A 23,701-nucleotide genomic window follows, 5' to 3' on the forward strand; every position below is an offset into this window, starting at 1 on the left:
TCATTTATCTTAAGAAAAAATAATTTAATATGTCACTGTTAAATTGCATAACGTTTAATTTTTGTTTCTTTTTATTATCCATCATAAAAAAAAATTAATGCGTTTAGTACCTAAATTATTTCTCTCCAAAACTTAACATTAAATTTTGAACAGTGGTACTAAAATAAAACAAAAACTAAACTTTAGGTATAGTTTTGGAAAAAAAATTGAAAGTTTAGGTACTAAAATGAACAAAAACTGACATTTTAGGTATTAAACACATAATTTACAAAAAAAAATGGGACCACATCGAGTCGGTTGGATTTTATAAAGGGGTGAGATTAGGTCGGATGGGTTGATTGATGGTTTAAAAATTTTAATCCTTTCGAACCCGATGATAATATTGTAATTTCGTCAAATAATTTTATGGATAATTTTTATAATACCCCAACCTCTATTTTTTCAGTTAAGTCCTTATATCGGACATATTTGTAATTTAAAAATTCAGGTCAAATCAGGGTCAGATGAAATATATATATTTTCGAGTCGGATTGATTCAAACGGAGGATATATGTATTTTAGGCCAAAATTTTAGTGGCCTTTATGTCTTAAAATAAAACATTATGAGCCAAAATACTTTAAAATATATATATAATATAAGTCAAAATAACCATTTTAATGAACATTGTCGGGTTAATCTTTGCATTATGCTTATTTAAAATTTGCACCCAATATTCTAATTTTTGCCGTTAACTATTTAGCGATAGAGTGACCAAAATAGGAGAGAGAGTAAAATTTAGTGATAAAAAACCCAACACATTAAATTTAATGAGGAAAATGAAAACTTTTAAAGTTTGATGAGTAAAATATGAGGAAAAATAAAATTTAGAATACTCAAAAAAATTAACTGAACTCGTTTTATTATTTCGATACCGACAGTTAATGATTGAGTATTCAATTTATTTTTAATCGATATTATCAATAATAAAATCGTTACTTTGAAAAATCAATGGGAACAAAAGAACCTTATTTAAACTTAAGTAACCATTTATGTAGTTTATCCTTTTAGAATATGAGTAAAATTCAAACTTTCTATCTACTTCAAGGTCGACCGTTAAATAGGCGAATAAAATGGAGGAGTTAATCTGAACCGTTAAATAAAAGATGAACATCAGTTGAAATCGTAACCAGTTAAAAATGATAAATTATACATTTAGTACATAAATTATCAGTTTTTATTTATTTTAATACCTAATTTTTCATTTTTTTAAAGCATACCTAAAATTTAATTTTTGTTTTATTTAGTATTTCGTTCAAACGTTAACGTTAATTTTTGAAAAAAAATTAAATATTTAGATATTAAAACGAACCAAAATTTATAGTTAAGGTGTTAAACGTGCTAAAATTTTTAAAATATGATATCAAAATGAAATAAAAACTAAACATCAAATATAATTTTAAAAAAATTAAAAAATTAGTTAGATCGATGAAAACCCGGCCTCGGAATCAAAAAGAAAGAAAAAATCCCATCTGCAAACTCAGTCAATGGCTGTTTCCAAACTAGAACTCAGAGCTCTCGGAAACACGGGCCTGAAGCTCAGCGCCGTCGGCTTCGGCGCTTCCCCGCTCGGCAGCGTTTTCGGTCCCGTTTCCGAAAGCGATGCCGTCGCCTCCGTCCGCGAAGCCTTCCGCCTCGGAATCAACTTCTTCGACACCTCCCCGTAATGCCAAAATTATTTAACTTTAACTGATTGGGCCGTTTTGAAAACTTCATATTTTTTGTTTAATTTGATGAATTATATGTATTTTGTGGTTAATTTGAAGGTACTATGGCGCGACATTGTCAGAGAAGATGCTCGGCAAGGGACTCAAAGCTCTTGGAGTTCCTAGAAATGAATATATTGTTTCCACGAAATGTGGGAGATATCGTGAGGGTTTCGATTTCAGTGCGGAGAGAGTAACGAAAAGCATCGATGAAAGCTTGGAGAGGTTGCAGCTTGATTATGTTGATATATGTCAATGCCATGACATCGAATTCGGCTCTCTCGACCAGGTTCTTAATTAAGGAATTCAATGTTTTGATACCATTTTCGCTAGTAGTATACTTGGATCCACAATTTTTGCTAGGAAGAATGTGTTTTGTCTTGCAAGCCTGATATGAAAGGGTTAATTTAGTTCAGTTTGTATGTGGGTAACAGATTGTGAACGAGACAATTCCGGCTCTTCAAAAGCTGAAGGAAGCAGGGAAAATTCGTTTCATCGGTATCACGGGATTGCCATTGGACATTTTTACTTATGTGCTCGATAGGGTTCCACCAGGCACAGTCGATGTGATATTGTCTTACTGCCATTATAGCATCAATGATTCAACACTGGAGGATTTATTGCCTTATTTGAAGACCAAAGGCGTTGGGGTAATCAGTGCATCTCCACTTGCCATGGGACTTCTTACGGAGTTTGGTCCACCGGAGTGGCATCCAGCATCACCCGAACTCAAGGTGAGACTTTTATCTTCCTCCGATAAGATAAGGCCACCTGTTGGATGTAATTGATGTGTAAATAATAGTCTTTAACCTGAAAAAGTTTTTCTCAGAACATTTTTTTGTAACCTAAGGCATTATTCTTGCAAATTATCTGGACTTAGATTATTTGGGACCAACACAAATCTTCAGTTGTAGGACTGTGTACTAAAGAGATTATATATCCGGGTTTGTTCTCCGTTCAGCTCAAACTACAAAACGGTTCATTGTAACGACAACACATCTAATATTAAATACTTCGGAATCATATTTCTCCATGAACTCTTCAATCTATTTAATATGTTATTTCCATAGTCTGTGTGCTTGAATATAAATATTTCATGTCTTTGTAACCTTTTTCCAGTCTGCCTGCGAAGCTGCTGCTGTCTATTGTAAGGAGAAAGGGAAGAATATTTCGAAGTTAGCTATGCAATACAGCTTGTCAAATAAAGATATTTCATCAGTGCTGGTTGGCATGAATTCTGTTAAACAGGTTCTTATCCATCGTTTGACTTGAATATCATCGATTTTGTGCCCGATAATGGAATTTTCTTACTCAATCTTCAAACCTTTAACTGTTAGTAATGCCTGGCTTGTCAATAATTAGGTTGAAGAGAATGTTGCTGCTGCAACAGAACTTGCACTGTTTGGGAAAGATCACGAAACACTAGCCGAAGTCGAAGCAATCCTGAAACCTGTGAAGAATCAGACATGGCCAACCGGAATTCAACGAAGCTGACCAACAACATCCAGCCTTGTTTCTACTATTGTAATGTATATATTCCCCAACATCCGTTATTGAGTCATCGTAACAGGGGCAACCTTTCTATTGCAAGGATACTAGTATTTCGATGACAAACTATTTCCATCCCTGTAGGATGGATGCTGCCAAGGTAAACTTTCTACTGTCTGCATGATGAGTATGATTGAAGCAATAAGTGAGTCTATCTCATTCAATATGTGTAGTATTGTGTTTTGAATGTTCGTCGAGTGTCGTTCAAGCATGTATTACAATTAGCTCGGTGAAAACAATGATTTTACAATGTATTAATAAACACCGTTGGTTACCAGCAACGCAAGTGAAGCTACATTTAACCATTCAACAAAATCCTTAATGTTTTTATTAGATCCTCCGGTTTACCTGATGTTGTTCATGAGAATTTCCATGAGTGCCATGGATGTTGCTTTGTACTTATCGATGCCCACCACCTGTTTGACCTTATTCCTGATCTCGTCCCTCCTAATGATCCCTTTCCCATCTCTTTCCAAACCCAACCCAACCCCCCAATACTCACAAATATAGGATTGGTTGAAGAACTGGTCCGCAAAGTAAGGCCAGCACAAGAACGGGACGCCATTGCTTAAATCTTCAATCGTGGAGTTCCAACCGCAATGGCTTATGAAGCATGCAATGGAGGGATGTGAAATAATCTTTTGTTGATTTGCCCAATCCACCATTTGGCGGCGATTCTCTCTTGAAACCCCTCTGGGAATGCATTGTTCATGTCTGATCGAACCACCCAAATGAATGCTCTGCCTGTGAGTTCAAGCCCGAGAGCGAGCTCTTTGAGGCGGCGTCGAAGATTGTGAAACTGCCAAATGCAACGTAGATGACTGATTGTGGTGCCTGTTGGTTCAGCCATTTCAGGTAACTTGAATCTGAATCATCTGGTTTTGAGTTGTGGAGTCAACAATGGGCCTACGGGTTTGATATTGGGAGATATTGTGAATGCTGCAGGCTCGAGTTGCAAAGCAACCAATCCGTTAACTTGATGGATTTGTTGTTTTTGATCATGAGTTTGAAGACGTTTCTTTGTGCATTGATGTTGCCAATGCAAGCCCACACAGTTTTTTGTGTTCATAGGGGGCATGTCTGGTGATAACTTGATCATCTCACTTTTAACCGGTGTTCCTGCAAAGAAAGTTTCTGCCATTAACAATGGTTGAAAAATTGAACATATAGAGATGAAGGAAACTCACCATCTTGATCAATAACTCCCTCATCGATCAACTTTGGGATGCTAAATCCCAACACCAAGAGTGCATTAGCAGCCGGACAAAAAGCCACTCGTTTGATGCCGTGTTTTTCCGCAATTTCCAGAGCCCAACCTAAGCTCTGATCTGCAATCACACAGTTTATCCTCCTCTCTGATCCATTAATCTCTTCAATAAGCTCCTCTACTTTCGCTGGCATGGTCTGCGATGTTGCTCGAGATATCTTCCCTGGCTGTTTCCTTTCCTCCGCCGAACCGAGCCCATCCGGAACCGAAACCAGGTGAATCCCATCACCTACATCTTCTTTCAATGCCAATATATCCATGACACTTTGATTATTAAACTCCATGTTAACAAATGTGATTTGGAAGCGAGCAAACAGGATGAAAGCTCCATCACTGGGATTACATGGCCTTGTGCTGGGTATGGAATCACCATGACATGTGGGCCTTCCATGATCTTTTTTTGATGCATGAAATCAGTTTCCCATTAGAAATTTATGTTGATGAGATGAGGAAACAGCCATTGTCTTTTCCATATTGTTGTTAGCGAATGGAATCTATACTTATTCATTGTTAGCTTCAAAGTGATTCATTGTTTCAGTGAATTATTGATCTCATTTTGTTTGCATTGACCTGCTGATGATGTTGACCTTTTTGAATTCTTGTTGATTTATATATATCAAGTGCTTTTAGTGAGGGACCTCATTTTATGGTCCTCTATTACTTTAAATCTTATTTAATTTAAGCCTCGTCTCATAATTTATAGGTAATTTGTAATAGGTCCCTAACCTTTTGAATCGCGCTATTTAACCCCTCCCAATATTTGGCTTTGTCCGGTTCAATTACTTATTTCTGATGACATTGAATATTTTACATGGTAAATTATGCATTTAGTACCTAAATTATCAGTTTTAGTCTATATCAGTATCTAAACTTTCAATTTTTTCAAAATCATACTTAAAATTTAATTTTTATAAAAATTGAACTATTAATTTTGATTTGTTTTAGTATTTATACTTCTATTTCTCTCTCTCAAAATTTATCATTAAATTTTGAATGGGGTATTAAAATGAAACAAAAATTGAACTTTAAGTATGATTTTGAAAAGAAAAAAAAAGTTTAGAAACTAAAATGAATCAAAATTGATAGTTTTGATACCAGATGCACAATTTACCCTAGTTTTAATTGAATGGGAGTTCCTTTAATCTAGTGGTTTAAAATGTAAATTATATATAATTATTTGAAATGTTAGTTTAAAACAATGTTATTATTTTGGGTAAACTATCTTCGTCTATTCTTCTTGAAATTACTTTAATCACTCAACTACTATTGACTTTCTGTTTTGGTCACCAAATTACTTCTTTTACAAATTCATCACTAACATTACATTTTCATTCCAATCTGATCACCTGCCGTAAAGATTCTTTTAACAGTGACGATGGCACAGCCTGATGTAATAACAGTTTCAATCCCAAGGCTTATACATTCCACCAATTTAATCCTCATTTAAAATAATTCAATAAATTCCATAAAGTTTTAGCCCTTAAACGCATCTTGTCGATAGAAAATTACAAATACAAAACATTTGAGTGAGAAAATGGGTAATTAAAGACTTCAAAAATCAAGAAAACATTGATCCCTTGTGTCTCTGTGTACATATCTTAAAGTTTGCAGAACAGCCATTTGACAAAATGGCAATCATCCTTTAATGGCTAAACCTCACACTTATTACCCAATTTCACCCGGCTCCGAACTCGAGTTTGTCATGTTCTTTGGCAAGAAAAGGCAAAGTTAACATCACGATATCATGATCAATGAAACAAAAGAAGACATCACATAGGGGAAAGTTTCAAGGAAAGAAAAAAGGGTTAAGTTCTTCTATTAGCCCTTGTACTACGTGTAAGTCACAAATTTAGTCCCTATAATTTGATTACTGTTGGTCCTGTACTATTTTCAATTTTAAAATTTCATTGCCGACTCAAATAGAACAAGGACAATGTGACAGTTTTTATGGGTATTTTTTTCAACCACTGAAAAATCGGATTGGAGCTAAAAACCCGGTTTTCTTTTCTTTTTCGAAGTTTTATTCGTAATTAATGAGATTTAAATTTTTAATCTCTTGGTTTAATGTTAAAGACATTGACAGTACATTAAACACATTTTTGTGTTAAATTATTAACCATCTAATAATTTTTACATTTAATAAGTGTTTAAAGCATTTAAACATTAACAAATCAAGGAAGCATCAAACCGTCCAATTCCACCGGTTCGATCGGGGAACCGGAGGTCCAACAAGTTCAACCTCCAGTCCAGTTTTTAACATTTAGATGTTCATTGATTGAACAAAGGCAACAGGACAAGTCTCACTCACATTCTAGCAGATAATGCAAAATGGTTGATTAACATGTAAATAAATATAGCGAGATTTTACCTCAATGGATAGAGATGTCCGAGGATATACGGAGCTGTGCCCCAGCCCCACCGCTCACCACACAGTCACCCTTCCACCAACCTGCACATAATACCTAAAAATGCAGCCAGGCCACAACATGAATGGGGGATTTTATATATGTTTGCTAGTAGAGTACATCAAAAGAATTATGCAACAAAGATTAGGATCGTACCTTGTTTTTGTGTGAATCGATGATAGCAAGAGGAAACTGTCACATGAAAAGAGTATTTGTCAGAAAAGATATCCAGATAAGCAAATGGTGGCATCCAGTTTGGCATGTAATATATAGCTACAAATTGTGAGAATAAACAGAATATGATATGGTACCGCTGTTCTTAGATCCCACAACATAACTTTCCCATCGTAGGATGATGAAAGTAAATGAAAAGATGACCAACTGTGCCACTTGCAATCCGAAATCCAAGAACTATGTGAAGAGAACTGAAACACAGGTGCAGATGTTCCTTCAAAAGTAGATAAGTTTAAAGTGGGATGCAAATTTCAACGGTTGTGTGTCCGTATGTGCAACAATTGACATGAGAAACAACCTAAGAAGAAATAATATTTCCATCCTCTTTGTTTTTATTTTTCAGATGAACAAAAATAGTACATTTAAGCACTAAAATATTGCAAAGACATGATAAAGGTGCATAAAATATACTTCCCATAATATAACTAGAATGCAAGTCCATGCAAATATTTTTTTTTATAGGAATTAAAGGCCTCATTAAAAACCCCTTCTTGATTAATGGATCTTGAGAGGAAGCTCCTTAATCAGAGGAAGGAGGAAAAGAGTGCCTTAGAAATTTTATTAATATTGAAAATTACATAAGATTTAACCATAAATAGATGTAGAGAGGGAGAGATTCATACTATATCAGACAAATCCTTGCCCGTCTCAACATCCCATTTTCTAACTGAGTGATCCCATGATGCAGAATAAATCGTCTCGTGTTGAGGCCAAACCACACAGGAGACGCACTGTGTATGGCCCACAAGTGTAGACACCGCCTCTCCCTGCACAAAACATGAAGGATGTAGAAGAAAGAAGGTGGAAAATTCAAATTTTATATCAGAAAAGAAAACACATATAAATTAATACGTAACATTCTTTAGAATGAAATTGTAGTCATAAAAACTTTGGAGAGGCATCAAAACTAACGATGATGATCAAGACATCCAAATTCTACCATTTCAAGAGTGAGCAAGGACCACACTGGAGATTAAAAAAAAGGTGTTAAACTTATCAATTATCACTGAAAAGTACATGTCCTAGTTTTGCTTGCTCAGAGTTCTGACAAAGCAAGGAAATTGCTCAATGAAGTTCCTCTGCATAAATAAGCTACTAGAAAATCAAAATGGAGAAGGAACTAACGAAAAGGATGGAATACCCGACTGAGATTCTTCAATTTCATTATTCACTTTCCTTTTCTTGATCGACACCATATCCCCATCTATATCAGAGTCATTTGTTCGCCATACATTGATGGTGCAATCCCAAGAACCTGAGCAAATCTATATCAAGTAAAGATACAATGGCAAGAACCCTGATGTTAGAAATTAACATTATCAGAGTATAATAAAGACAAAAAAGCTAGCCTATACCATGTCTCCCGAAGTCTTCGCAGCAACACTGTGCACAGATGCATTATGCCCACGCAATATCGTGAATGCTCTTAGCCTTGCAGGTTGGTCACTAGAGTCCTCTGCATTAAACTTTTACAGGAAAAATTGTATCAATTAGTACTTAATTTTCCACTTCGAAACAAACTCATTTTCCAAAATTACCTTCCAAAGCCTCACAGTTTGATCTTTTGAAGCAGTGGCTACCATAGAACTACCTATCCCTGCATATAGAGAAAGATTTAGGATTAGGCCCAAGAGACGCCACATAAAACTGTGTTTCCTTTCCACCAAAACAGAAAGGATGATACATAGACTAGGCTTGGAGTCATCCATTAATATCAGAAGAAAGCAATAGCATGTATGATACATTTATTACATAAAAATGCTAGATCAATATCGAGAGCTAAAATGTAAAGATGACCACTACTAGCCCTAACCTTCTGACTTGATGATACTAACAGAAGAAACTGCACCACTGTGTCCTTCTAGTATACGTGTACACCATCCCGCTTGTTTCCATACCCTGGAGGAAATTCCATAGAAAAATAAAGACAACACGATTTCTGCCAATTGAACTCCTTGGAATAAGGAGTCCCTAATGCAACAAAAAGAAAAGAACACATAAATTTAAAAGTTAGAATCAGACAAGAAAAAGTCCATTTACCTTCCCAAACCATCATAGCAACCAGTTAAGATGAACCTGCATAACAATGTTTATTACGCAGTGATATGAAATAAGTGTAAAGACGACACATTCCAAGTAATGTAATCTTGCTTAATAAATAAGATCAACACTAATGCTACGGCAAATGCAAAATGAAGCACCTGTGTAATGTTTACATCTTGGATGGCTTACCTAGGACAAGAACCATCCACTGCACTGACCCAATCATCATGCAGACAAGGCTCTTCCTCTTTTCGAGGGGCAGCAGCTCTTATGTATTAAATTTCCAAAACTTTTTCCTGCAATAGTTCATGCAAGAATTTAAGGGTTTGAAAAGGCTAACATAAATCTTCTCAAACTTTATACATCAGCAATTCTTTAGCAGGAATGCCCTCACTGAGAGCATTTCCTGATGAGAAATATGGAAATGCTCGTCCAGTTACATTACTAATTATAAAGCTGACCAATTTTTCTTTAAGAAAATAACGTGAATCGTGACTAAAATACTCTGTTTTGAAAACCGGACCGGACCGGCCGGTTCAACCGGAAACCGTTACTTAGTCCGGTTCAATCTAAACCGGTTGAACCGCTATTAGTGAACCGGCCAGAACCGCTGAACCGTTCGAACCGAACCAGCTGAAAACCGGAAAAAACTGGGAAAAACCGAGAAAAATCGGGATTTTTGTTTTTGCTTTTAAAAAAAAAATTAAACCAAACAACGTCGTTTGTTAAACGAGCCAAGTCGAACTCGAGTATTGCTGAGCTCGACTCGAACTTAAAAACTTTAAAAGTAAGCTCAACTCAACTCAAACTTACAAGCTAAAAATTATCAAGTTCAACTCAAACTCGAAATATAATATTGAAACTTGAACTCAAAAAAAAATTAGAAGCTCGATTGAAGCCTAAAATTCGAGCTTGATTGAAGTGAAAGAATAGTTCACTCAATGCTCACCAAAATGTTCCATGATTTTGAATGCCAAATTAACTCTATTATTTATAGAAGTTAGTTGTGATGCGCTTCTATGTTTCTTAACAATGTGATATTGTTTTGTTCTCATATTTTTACTCTTTAGACTTTTGGGATGCTCTTCTATGTTTCTTAGTCATGTTGGATTGTTTTTTTAAAAAAAAATTAAACCAAACAATATAATTTTGTTATGCTTTTTTTAACCCCAAATTTATTTTTTAATTATAGTTATTTAATTATATTTATTATTTAATATGTTTTACTTTAAATATTATGTTGTAGTTAATTTGAATCATTTTGTTTCACTTGATTTTATGGTTTTTAACTTATATATGTTATGACTTACTTTGAATATGACTTGTGATATAAAAAATTATTTTTTATTAAATATTTTTGGTATTTTTATTTAATTTTTTAAATAATTATGACGTCGTCCGGTTCTTCCGACCGGTTGGATCGATTTGACCGATTGAACCAATGAACTGATAGCATGACCGGTTCGCTAACCGGTCCGGTTCTGAAAACCATGCTAAAATATAGTAATTGCACATTTCTCATTAGATGTTTTCACAGATCCTTTTCAAGCTACTTAAAACTCATACAAAACAAATTGCAAACATCAAAAAGATTAAAAATAGAAAAGTACAGCGGAAGTGCCCTTGGCAAGAAGAAACTCCTCAAGTGGCATCCGAGCAAGCTCTCCATCGATCAGGAAATCAAAGGGCTCCGTTTTCCACTCAGAATTCACTGCTCATAGCCACACAATTTCCAACTTAATTACAGCTATTAGTGAACCGGCCAGAACCGTTATTAGTGAACCGCTATTAGTGAACCGGCCAGAACCGCTGAACCGTTCGAATCGAACCAGCTGAAAACCGGAAAAAACCGGGAAAAACCGAGAAAAACCGGGATTTTTGTTTTTGCTTTTTTTAAAAAAAATTAAACCAAACAACGTCGTTTGTTAAACGAGCCAAGTCGAACTCGAGTATTGCTGAGCTCGACTCGAACTTGAAAACTTTAAAAGTAAGCTCAACTCAACTCAAACTTACAAGCTAAAAATTATCAAGTTTAACTCAAACTCGAAATATAATATTGAAACTTGAACTCAAAAAAAATTAGAAGCTCGATTGAAGCCTAAAATTCGAGCTTGATTGAAGTGAAAGAATAGTTCACTCAATGCTCACCAAAAGGTTTCATGATTTTGAATGCCAAATTAACTCTATTATTTATAGAAGTTAGTTGTGATGCGCTTCTATGTTTCTTAACAATGTGATATTGTTTTGTTCTCATATTTTTACTCTTTAGACTTTTGGGATGCTCTTCTATGTTTCTTAGTCATGTTGGATTGTTTTTTAAAAAAAAAATTAAACCAAACAATATAATTTTGTTATGCTTTTTTTAACCCCAAATTTATTTTTTAAGTATAGTTATTTAATTATATTTATTATTTAATATGTTTTACCTTAAATATTATGTTGTAGTTAATTTGAATCATTTTGTTTCACTTGATTTTATGGTTTTTAACTTATATATGTTATGACTTGCTTTGAATATGACTTGTGATATAAAAAATTATTTTTTATTAAATATTTTTGGTATTTTTATTTAATTTTTTAAATAATTATGACGTCGTCCGGTTCTTCCGACCGGTCAGACCGATTGAACCAGTGAACTGATAGCATGACCGGTTCGCTAACCGGTCCGGTTCTGAAAACCATGCTAAAATATAGTAATTGCACATTTCTCATTAGATGTTTTCACAGATCCTTTTCAAGCTACTTAAAACTCATACAAAACAAATTGCAAACATCAAAAAGATTAAAAATAGAAAAGTACAGCGGAAGTGCCCTTGGCAAGAAGAAACTCCTCAAGTGGCATCAAGCTCTCCATCGATCAGGAAATCAAAGGGCTCCGTTTTCCACTCAGAATTCACTGCTCATAGCCACACATTTTCCAACTTAATTACAGCAAGAAATAATAATTTAACCAGAAAACCGACAACAAATCGAATTTTAAACATCTAAATACATCACCACTTCAACGAGACTACGAATTAAAAATTACCAGGAAAAACTCAAAATTCCTAAAGAAACAACGAAACATTAAATTGTCCAGAAATATGTACATTCGTATTAGCTCGAATAACGAGGTTAGTACATCAAATTACGAAAATCCAAGAAAAACCCAAATCAAATTACAACAAAAATATCCGACCTGAACACAGAAAGCACCCCATATTTATTTCTTAAGAAACAAAAAAAAACATTACCAAATAAAAAAAAAACAACAACAAAAACCGATCAGTGATCCCAATGGTTATATACACAAAAAGGAACGAAAGATTACCAGCTTGAAGAAGCTTGTTAACAATGGAGGAAAGGCCCAAGCGATGGAGGTGCGAAGGGATGGCAATGGCTGTATTGGGAACTTTATAAAGAGCTTTCAACTTGGTTACGAATCTGACTTGGATCCTCCTCGAGTTGCCTTCGTTGGGTTCGCTCACAATCTCCATTTTTGGTAGGGGGTTTGTTTAATTTTAGAGAAAAATGGAACATGCAAACACAGGGTGCTTCAAATAGGGTTAGCGGCGTATATAAAAGACTTTCGGCATAACTATTAATTCAGTCCTTACTTTTTATATCTTTTTTGATTTCCAACTTTATTCCTTTTCTTGAATTAAATTTTATCACCAATCCTTAAAAAAGTCAAATTTTAACTTTTATTTTTGGGTAAATTCCGCATTTAGTACCTAAATAATCAGTTTTGATCCATTTTAGTACCTAAACTTTCAATTTTTCAAAATCATAATTGAAGTTTAGTTTTTGTTTCATTTTAGTACCAGCCGTTAAAAACTTTAGTTTTTGTTTCATTTAGTGATCGTTCAAAATTTAACATTAACTTTTGAAAAAATTGAAAGTTTAGATAAAACGGATCAAAATTGATAGTTTAGGTACTAAGCGAGTTAAGTTTTTAACAACAAGGTACTAAAATGAAATGAAAACTAAACATTAGGTATGCTTTTGAAGAAATAAAAATTTAAGTACTAAAATAAACTAAAATTGATAGTTTAAGTACTAAATGTGTAGTCTATCCTTATTATTTTAATTGAATTTTTCTCACCCATACTTATAATAATCTATATATATTCCATGCAATTTCATGTTATTTTTTAAGCTTTTTTTAATATTTTAATTCTTTTAAAACCGTTAAAATTTAATATTTTAATAACATTTTTATTATAAAACAATTTAGGTTTTCTAAAATTCGAATCTCGAATTTAATTTAAAAACGGTATAGGGCTAATCGAGAAAAATTGAGGGTCAAAATACTCTTCATTCCCGAATTTAAGAGATATTAATTATCTTTTGGATTTAATTAGAATTGATTTGACTCGTAATAACGATTAAGTTAATATTTTAATGTAATCATCGGTGTTTAATTAATTAATTGATTAAATCAATTTAGTTATCATAGATGTTTATCGATCATTTTATTCAATTTATTCTATTTAGGGTAAAGTATATAAATGGTCTCCGATTATAGGGTCTTGTTCTATTAAATCCATCGATTATTAAAAGTTATGAAATGGTCATCAGACTATAGAGTTCTTTATGTTGAGTCCCTCAACTATTGAAAGTTACAAAAATTGTCACCTGACTATTCAATATGTTCAAACTCGTCATTATCTATTTAAAAAATTGGTAATTGTATAAGTTGGATATTAACATGATGATTGTGATGTGACAATCGTTTGAGATTCTAGGATCAGATTTTATCATCATAGTCAACAAGTTAATGTTCAGCTCAGAATACCGTCAATTTTTTAACGAAAAAGGTCGAGTTTGGAATATAATGAATAGTCGAGTAACCATTTTATAACTTTATATAGTTGAGGGACTCAACAAAGCAACACTCTAAAGTTGAAGAACTATTTTGTAACTTTTATAATCGAGAGACTTAATAAGGTAGTACCCTATAGTCAGGGGACTATTCGTATACTTTACCCTTCTATTTAAAATATAAAGATTTGAACTTTTGACATTATTTAACGAATTTAACATTTTATTTCGTTAAACTAACTTATTATCAATAAATAATCGAATATGGATCATAATATTATTTTATTATGATAATTTAGAATGAGAATCACATCCTTTGACTTTGTTCTGTATGTTTCGGTTTCTAATAACATGCAAAATACCCATTTCAAAAAAAATGAGAATCATAATTTAGGAATGAAATTGTAATATTCAAAAGTTTGAGGATCAATTTAGAACAAGAATCATAGTTTGAGGATATGTGATGCAATAACTCTTTTTAAAAATATAATTTATATTATATATCAACAACACGAAAAAGGCTAACTAAGAATAGAGACAGAGATCCGCAATTGGTTTATTACTTGGAAGTCAAGCAACCCTAACGGTGATAGTAAAGCATCCGCCTCCGGTAAATATTTGCAATGGCTCCGAGTCTCAGTGTCATTTGGCTCGAGCGAAATCCGATATCAACTTGGCAACACGGCGAGGCTTATCGACGTGAGTAAGGTGACCGCTGTCCGGCACTCGTTGCATACGTGCGTTCGGAAGTTCGAAAAGCAGCCTCTTCAAGATCGTGATAAGAAATAGATCAGATGTTGTAGAATGGTACGAGGTATGATCCTTAAAATATACAGAAACAAAATAAAAAACGAGGGTGTTCATAACGGAAGCATACACGTATCGAGATAGGACATCGTAAATAATCGTCGAAAATGCCGAAAACTCACCATTGCAAGTTGGTTGCTGACGATCTTATCGTTCTCTCCACAGATGATCAGCGTTTTCTGCTTCACCTACAGAGACAGAATTCAAACAGAACAGAACAACAAAATATCAAACTTTTTTATTTGTATTCTCTTAACTTCAGAGAACCCGATATTATGCCGAGCTGTACCGAACCGCTTGTCATTCGAAAGAGCGACGTTTACGCTCTAAGAACAAATGCTCGAAAACCTTTCATCACGTACCTGCTTTATTTGGGACACTACATTGTAGCCTCCACTAGCCATAAAATTAACAGTTGCATCTTTCCACCAAGGCATGTGGCAATGTAACCGGCCAACCTAGGTTATAATCCGAAACCGAACATCGAGTTTAGCTTTTATACGTAGAAACTTGCTTGCCAAGTAATAAAGGAAGTCCGAGCTTAAAACTTACATTTGTCCAATCTACGCTCTTGGATAATGGAATGCCATCGAAAGCTAATAGATTAGCATAAAGGCGCAAAGGGAATGTTTTTAGTAAAGAAACCTAACCCGTAAGAATTACGACGACGTTAGCGATAAGTTCGTTGCAAGAATAACCGAACAAGCGAAACCGAAACATCGGATTATGTAACAGATACGAAACCTTACCCCGACATAAGCTACTACTTTCGGCAACTTTGCAAGGTTTCCCGTGCCTTCTGCATAAACGCTCGGATTGATTAAAACCAACTTTTCAACCTGAGACATACGGAAAAACATTACTTTTAGCGCAAAAACCGAAAGGTCGAGTACTTGGACCCCAGGAGACCGAGGTTGAAAGGCAAGAGTAAAAGCAAGGGATTCTCGAGCAGGGGATTCTAAATCATTCATATACTCGACTAGGATATTTTAAAGCATATGACTCCAGGGTCGATCCATTTCCGACTGTCTCTCTTCGATTTCAGATGAAGATGGATGTCCCGTATGTCGGTATAAGTTCAAGTTCATATCAGATGATTGGACAAGAACAGCTTATTTGCACCTGATACCAAGTTCTTTCGCATGGATTTTTCTTAGAATTTCCGTTTAATAGAAACCATTTAACATATGCCATCAGCTATGTTACTCGGGCTCGAGTTTAAGTGTCGGATATGAGTATATAAGTGTCGGTATTTCGAGATCCTTGGAAGGTCATATCCCCAGAGCCCATGTTCGATGTGTGTTGGACACGGTAACTTCAAGCAGAAAGTAATTTTCCAAACAAAAAATTAGAATTAATCAACCATGAAGCATAGGGGAGAGACTCACAGCTTCGGGATAATTTACTGCAAAGTCGATCGCGACAGCGGCACCGAGACTCGGCCCAACTAAAACCATTGGCCTTTTGATGTAGGACTTCCAGAGCTAGAGTAGTAATCAGAAACAATATGAATTCAAGGACTAATCTTCATCAACCGATGTAAAAATGCATGTTCTCATCCACACATCTCGAGGCCGAACATCGATTAGTAAACAGTCATGCATGGAATGTTTACGGATCAATGGCGCGAGACAACTGAATGACCAAAGAAGTTAAAAACTTCGAGAATACGAGAATTCCATGTACATACCTGATAAAGATGGCAACGCTTCGATGCTACATTACACGGTGGAAGACTTCCTAGTAAGGGGGGGAAACATAAACATGAATCATAATCAAAGAAGACGGTAAGAAAACAGGCATAAAGACGAGAAGATGAACCTAAGTCAGAGAAACCCCATCCGAGAACATCGAGCGCCCATGCCTCCAAACCAGATTCTTCGAGCAACGGATAAGCACGCCTCCATTCTAAGCAAGAACTAAGGGGCAACAACATACGGAAACAAGCTGAGCGCTGAGCCTTGTGGCTTATAATTACTCGAAAATGAAATCGAACGGCTACTAACCTGTCAAAGCAATGGAGAAGAACAACCGGACTCGGATCGGTTTGTACGAGCGGCTGTACACAACTACTCATTATATAACTTTCGGAACACCCAATCTGCAATTGTAAAAACAACCTTGGCATTAGTTTCAACGTTTCTTTTCAATAACTCGTGTCCGAGTGTCGGAAACGTGTGTATATATATATATCCGACACTCGGACTCGAGTTCTACACCAGACAACATGTGGAAAACACGATAGATCCCTACATAAACCTTGTAATCATCTAATATGAACCAGCATTCAAAGGAAAATAAACCTTAAAAAAATCCCCCATCACATCCACCAGCAAATTCAAAATTGTGACTAACAAAAAAGTGAAAGAGAAAAAAATAAACCTGAACCGGGAGCCTCTTTATTCTCCTAGCTAAATTCCTGGCAAATGGGTCTTTGATTTTCTCAACCTCTTTAGGAAGAAATGGAGGGAACCCATTGTCACCACCTCCGTCGCCGACCACCTTAACGCCGCCGTTGAATCTTTCACACTTCTTTGTGGCTGTGGTTGCTGCTAATGTTGCCGGTGGAAGTGAGCCAAGTCTAAGAGCAGCCATTACCAACAACCCTTTTTTCTCCTTCCTAAAATCACCCTAAAAACAAATATCGATGCCGAGATTTGTTTCAACTTTAAACAAAATCAAAAGCAGAAGCTAAAACTTTTGAAAGAAGAAGTTAAGCAGTGATGCTGTAGAGGGTGGCGAGTAATTAGAGATGACTAAAAACGGAATCCTTTTTGTTTCCTAGTGCCTGTGATTTCATGGCAATAATTTGGCTGCTTACATTTAATGCAATCAACAAACTACACAGTCCCCGATAAACCAGAAAGTCGGATGGCTCTCATGCTATACTACTTAGAGTAGGACGGGAAATGAGAGGCGATTTTACCAAAAAAAAAAAATCATCCTATAAATTAAATATTACCTTTTGCATTTATTGTCCAAATTTTATCGATCTACTATCTTTTCTGACAAAATAACAATAAATTGCATTGTAGGAAACGCATCTTATGAAAGGCGTGTTGGAGGAGGCATAACTTCGTTGGGTCTGTTCGAGCCGATATCACGGTGAAAAAACGTGTTTTAATGGTGTGCCTTTATGAAAAAAAGAGACGTGGAAAAACACATTTCAAGGACACACTTTCTATTTAAATCCCACCTATCCATCCAACAATTCGTCCCCCTTTCCCTATAAATACCTCCCTTATCCATCACGAATCACCTCAAAATCAAATATACTTTCTCATTCTTCTTTCTAAATCAAATTTAAGTAGGTTTTGTCATAGTTTTTATAATGTAAAAATACTTTTTTTATATTTTATTATATTTGCTTAATATTTTATTATTTTATACTATTTTGTTTTATTAATTATTTTTTATTATTTTTTACAGTTGTAAAATAAAAGGCGAGATGTTACGATTAGATGATAATTATATCTCAAGTTATTTTACCGATACGGTAATAATATTAAACTATGTTATTTTTTATTATTGTGAATATTTTATTAATTTAAATTTTTTTAGTATTAGTTTATATTTTTAATTAGAGGAATGATCGTATATTAAATGTATTTATTTGTAATGCTAAATTAGAGATATTGCATCGTGTCTGGACGTATTTAACCAAGGCTGGATTTGGTTTCATAGAAAAATATAAAGGGCACTGTAAACTTGAACCCGCCCTTATTTATATACTAATTGAGAGGTGGAAACCGGAGACATACACATTTCATTTTCTGTGTGGGAGTGCACTATTACGCTACAGGATGTTTCCATGAATTGAGGGCTTTCGATCGAGGGAGATGTTATTTTTGGTGTGGTAGATGGTGATTCAAATTCGTTGTGTCAGGAGTATCTTGGATGTTTCCCGGGTGATTTTAACGGTGGGAGAATATCGTTATCATGGCTGCGAAGTAATTTTAGATAGTTGAGTGAAAACTGTTCAAAGGATGAGGTTAAAGCATTTTCTCTGGCATGCATATTACAACTCTTAGAATGGATCTTGATGCCCGACAAATATCGCAATCAAGTTTATTGTATGTGGTTACATCACCTAATTGATTTTTGAGATACTGGCACATTCAGTTAGGGCTCCGCATTTTTGACATTTCTTTATAGAGAAATGTGTCGAATAACGAATTATTAGAAAAATACTATTGACGGATGTCTCGTTCTTCTCCAATCATGGGCGTGGTATCACAAGCTCTTTTTATGCTTGGTCGTGAATGAGTCATTTATCTTCCCGTTACTATTGAGGTAATTTCAATACTGAGTTCTTAAATAAATAATTTTTTTTAGTATATATTGAAATATTTTTTACATTGCATAGGTGGTAGACTACAAAGAAAAATCATCGTGATATACTAGACGAATTAGAAGAAATTCGGCAACTCATTGATCAAAAGACTGCTACACAGGTACGTATTTAAATTTTAATATTTACCTTTAATTATCATTGTATAATTCGAATATTATTTTGATAAGAAATATATATGTATATATATATATATATGTTTTAGTTCAAATGAGTTTCTTATTATACTAAAGAAATTAGGTTTTGCATCCCATCTCACTTGAGTGACACATTAGATGTATGGATGGCGGTTGTGCCTATGATATTTTATGCTATTGTCGAGTGGCATCCGATTGATCGCATGCTCCGATAATTCAGCTATGTACAATATATTCCTTAAGCACATAGGAATCTCGAAAATGTGCATAACGTCGATAGACTGGACAAAAAGAATGTAAACTAGTTGACGAAGCACAACGAGTGAATAATAATATGGGAGAATCAATGTCGACGCATTCCCCATAGAGAGTCGATTTATGTGGATCATTATTTGGTTATGGTTAACTATTGTCTATGGGTTTTCATGAACATGAAGCCATTTCTATTTTATGAGGAAGCACGAAACGAGAGCATTTATTGACACTGAGAAAAGTGTTCACCGTCACAGCATCATCGTCCCTCGACTCGTAGATGGAGAGCGTGCGCTTCTGGTTGGTCCACAGCTACAGCACTAGAACCATCACAGCACCCACCGTCTACACCGATTTATATTCCTAACTCGCCACTATACATGGGTACACCGCCGATTCAAATGGCACCACATCCGGTTCAAACGCTACCTCAGTTGTTTTAGAAGCCTCCACAACTGGTTCATATGCCACCACCGTAAGGTTTTATGGCACCTCCTGACGGATATTATATTGCCATACTTATAGATCCATAGTGGGCTTCATATGCTGCTTATTTAAAGGGTGTGCTTCACCACAAACATATACACCTCCAGCTCAGTATGTGTCGTAATCGTCGAAATGGCGGTGGATATAGATGTTTTCGTAGTTTTCAGAGTTCTTTATGAGCGGTGGGATGGTTAGTCATACATCTCCAGGTTCTTATTCTATGGAGGTGTTACATCGTCATCCGTCCCTCATCAACAAAATGTAGATGCTACTACTGATGATAATGATGATGAGAGTGACGAGGAAGAGCAAGTTATACAAAGAAACCCTCATAGAAATAGACAGACACCGCCTAGTGAAACACATTCAAAATGCATACATCGATAGACTTGTTTAGTTTTTAATGTTTTTATTTAATTTTCTTTGTTTATCTACAAATGTAATAAATTTTGGACTTTTTATTTATTTTGTTTCTTAATGTTTTTATTATTTATTGTTTAAATTGTAACGTTTTTATTTAATGTTTTATTATTTAGTTTATAATGTTTTTACTTAATGTTTCTATTTAATTTTCGTTTGTATTTATTGTTTCTATTTATTTGGTGATGCTCAAATGACATTAATTGAAAGTAAACGAAAATGAAATAACACAAACTGAGATTTCAAAAACTACAATTATATGGTGATGCTCAACGGTTACTTGATGCTAAAAGAGATATTGTAGCCTAGGTTTCTACAAAGCCCACATCTTTTGTTTTCTTTGGACGTCTCTCGAATATACATATCACAATGAATTCGAATGGATTTTGGATGACCTACCTCTCTTAATAAGGACAGATCTGGTAATATCGTAAGCTAATTCTGAACCCCATCTAGTCTTTCTCATTACCAATTAGGGGGAACTCAAATTTATATACCTTAAATACTTCTAAAAGTTGGTATACGAGATCCACAAAATGGTTATAGTATTGACGGATATAAGAGCAAGCTGCTATGACATGGGAGCATGGATACTTCGGAGCTTGAAAAAGCCCACAGTCACACCACCTGTCTTGTAGACTAACTCTGAACGACTTAGCTTCAATCCCTTGAAGAGGTCGTGGCATTTTTGTGAAATGAAATAATTCATATGTTCGAGAAAAGCTTGTTACAGACATTCCATTTGATGCAACAATTTTTTTGTATATCTGCAAGTAATCTTGGGTGATAGCTGTCCGTTTTACATCCAAGTTAGAGCTTGTCCCCCGAGCTTGGCAAAAAATGCTCTCAAATGAAAATACGTCGTTTTAACCAAAATTGTTACTAGTAAATGACGCCTCCTTTAAGGTCAATTTTATAGCCTCAGTCAATTTGGTTTTTATATGTCCATATCGATAACCACTATAGTATGCATTTATCCACATTTCTTTGTTGATAAGGATGATGTAATTGTATCATTGCTCATTTTTTCCTCGCAAATCTTGAAGCATGGAATCAAACATTTGAGGTAATAGTTTGGAACATGTGCGTCAAATGTAATACTTACTGTTAAGTTCTCATTAAAAATGAAAATGAATTAGAAATGAAATTAGGCATTATGACAACATGTAAGCGTAAGTTTCTGATGAAAAAAAAAACCCAATAATCTGTATCTTCAGCTTCAACAAGGGCAAAAACAACTAGAAGAATGTTGTGATTACCATCTTGGACAATTGTCAATAGTTAAACTTGCTTGTATTTTCTATACAAGAATGTACTATCAATTTGGATCACGAGCTTGCAGTATTTCACATCATTATGCACAGTGGGTAGGTACAAAAAATCTGATAGAATTGGCATCGACCGCGAAGCACTCAGTCATTTTGGTATGCATGACAAGTTTCGAAGTCGACTATTATCCCAGGATTCAGTCTGCGCACTATGTTAAACCAACTTGGTAGTTCGTTGTAAGATGAATCCTACTCATCATTAAGTTTTAATGACATTTTTCTTTACCTTCCATGATTTCCTATAGGAGATGGTGTACCCATATTGATATTGTATAGTTGAAATCAGCAGAGCAATAGCTATATGAGAGCTTACTTTGATGATGGGCATGATGGTTTGGCAAATAATATCAAAGTCGAAGTTAGGATAGTCTTGGTTGATCCCTCTAACACAATATGTATGAGGATAGTTGTATACTGTTAGTTCTCATATGTTGTTTTTTCTCTTATTCTTTGATACACGAACCATCCAGTTGCATTCGTTATCACGTTAGACACAATGGCAAACATATTTTTCAGTCGTGGATTGGTCAATTCTGGAGTGAACAAAATTACAAATGTTGTAATTCTTAATTGAAATAATTGCTTCTTCTTTTGATGAAAACTCCATTTTGATATATAACTCACCATCATTGACTAATTAGTTAAATCAGTAGTCACCAACATTAGGCCTATTCGTAAATTATGGCCCATACATTACATTATAGTTAGCTTCATACATGTGTGTTGGAGGTTCAATGTGTATCGTATTTATGGGAACTTCATCTACATCATCATCATTGGAGTCTATGTTGAATTGAGGTGATTTAGGTTCAACAAATAGTCCAGTCTCAGCATCATCCGCACCTGGATCACGAAGAGGTTCTTCTTGTAGACATGAAGGTTCCTCTGTGATGCCAGTATTTAGGTCGAATAGGATGGTAGTTGAATGCATTCCCCTTAAACTTGCAGGATCATTTCATACATGTTTTGAAATGAGTATTATGTCGCAAACGTCTCCACATTGAGGTTGAATAAGCTCGTAGTTGAATTACCCTTGGAATTTGAAGGCATCGTGTCAAATGGATATTGAATAGATTATTGTGTCGAGGGAATCTCCATATTTAGGTCAAAAAAATTGGCAAATGAATGATTTCTGCTTGAACTGGAAGCGATGTTGCCATACTGATTGTTCGTTAAGCCACCTCAGTAGAGATCGTAATAAGTTGCTGATGAATGTCTCCCCATTGAACTTGATGGATTGGTACCTGGATGCGAATTTATCATTAACGAGGTAAAATCATTACATATTACTTGAGTTGAGTTGTCAGTTTGATCAGCTTTTTGAGCTAGGCCATAGTGAGAGCATAATGACATACCACGAACCGCAGACACTTCAACAAATCTGGCATACATTTGTGTATCAGCATCTGAATTTTGATTTTGAGCATCAACCATCATAACAACATCGTTATTGTTGGAGAGTACGAACGATGTATAAGTTAACGGAAATAGTGCAGTTGAAAATCTGTACTGAAGTGAGGACAATCTTCTAGTACTCCCAACATGAACCTTCCTTGAAATTTTAGTGATCAGCTCATCAAGAATGATGTTTCTCTTGAAGGATAAGGTGATATAATGATTTGATACGGAGACAACGTCGGTTTCATCTTCTCAAATTTCTCCGTCATAGTAAACAATATCTGACATACGCCTCATTTTGAGAGTTTGGGATTGAGAGTTAGACGGTTTGAGAGATGTAGTAGATGAAATTTTAAATGTTGAGTCTTATATATGCAAAAGGAATAAATGTTCTAATATATAATCATTTCTGTAAATAAATAAATAGTATACGAATTAAAATAAAAACTAATACTAAAAAATTAAAAATATTCACAATA

General features: G+C 34.8%; 3 protein-coding genes and 2 pseudogenes across 3 annotated transcripts; 1 reads left to right on the forward strand and 4 right to left on the reverse strand.

Moving 5' to 3' along the window:
- The first annotated feature begins 1,486 nt into the window (after positions 1 to 1,486).
- LOC120123656 (L-galactose dehydrogenase) lies at positions 1,487 to 3,450 on the forward strand. Its single transcript, XM_039142499.1, has 5 exons — positions 1,487 to 1,700; positions 1,804 to 2,032; positions 2,178 to 2,477; positions 2,863 to 2,991; positions 3,106 to 3,450. Exons 1-5 carry the CDS (start codon positions 1,525 to 1,527, stop codon positions 3,235 to 3,237), a joined length of 966 nt encoding a protein of 321 aa, XP_038998430.1. The 5' UTR covers positions 1,487 to 1,524; the 3' UTR covers positions 3,238 to 3,450.
- An 80-nt stretch (positions 3,451 to 3,530) lies between these two features.
- On the reverse strand, positions 3,531 to 4,949 carry LOC120123678 (annotated as a pseudogene).
- Positions 4,950 to 6,702: 1,753 nt separating this feature from the next.
- Positions 6,703 to 8,024, reverse strand: LOC120123679 (ribosome biogenesis protein WDR12 homolog; the record flags this gene model as incomplete). Its single annotated transcript, XM_039142516.1, has 4 exons — positions 6,703 to 7,020; positions 7,120 to 7,155; positions 7,275 to 7,388; positions 7,821 to 8,024. Coding segments are annotated over 4 exons (447 nt in total), but the record flags the coding sequence as incomplete, so codon positions are not given.
- An 80-nt stretch (positions 8,025 to 8,104) lies between these two features.
- LOC120123680 lies at positions 8,105 to 12,748 on the reverse strand (annotated as a pseudogene).
- A 1,845-nt stretch (positions 12,749 to 14,593) lies between these two features.
- On the reverse strand, positions 14,594 to 22,755 carry LOC120123681 (uncharacterized hydrolase YugF-like). Its single transcript, XM_039142517.1, has 11 exons — positions 22,522 to 22,755; positions 17,233 to 17,481; positions 16,857 to 16,951; positions 16,672 to 16,769; positions 16,541 to 16,590; positions 16,239 to 16,334; positions 15,600 to 15,689; positions 15,403 to 15,495; positions 15,213 to 15,308; positions 14,973 to 15,038; positions 14,594 to 14,808 (listed from the first exon to the last, which is right to left on the reverse strand). The coding sequence occupies exons 1-11, from the start codon at positions 22,753 to 22,755 to the stop codon at positions 14,686 to 14,688; spliced, it is 1,290 nt and encodes a 429-aa protein (XP_038998448.1). The 3' UTR covers positions 14,594 to 14,685.
- Between the last annotated feature and the right edge of the window lie 946 nt (positions 22,756 to 23,701).

This window comes from Hibiscus syriacus, unplaced genomic scaffold (genome assembly GCF_006381635.1).
Source record: "Hibiscus syriacus cultivar Baekdansim isolate YM2019G1 unplaced genomic scaffold, ASM638163v2 tig00110402_pilon, whole genome shotgun sequence".
Lineage (NCBI taxonomy): Eukaryota > Viridiplantae > Streptophyta > Magnoliopsida > Malvales > Malvaceae > Hibiscus > Hibiscus syriacus.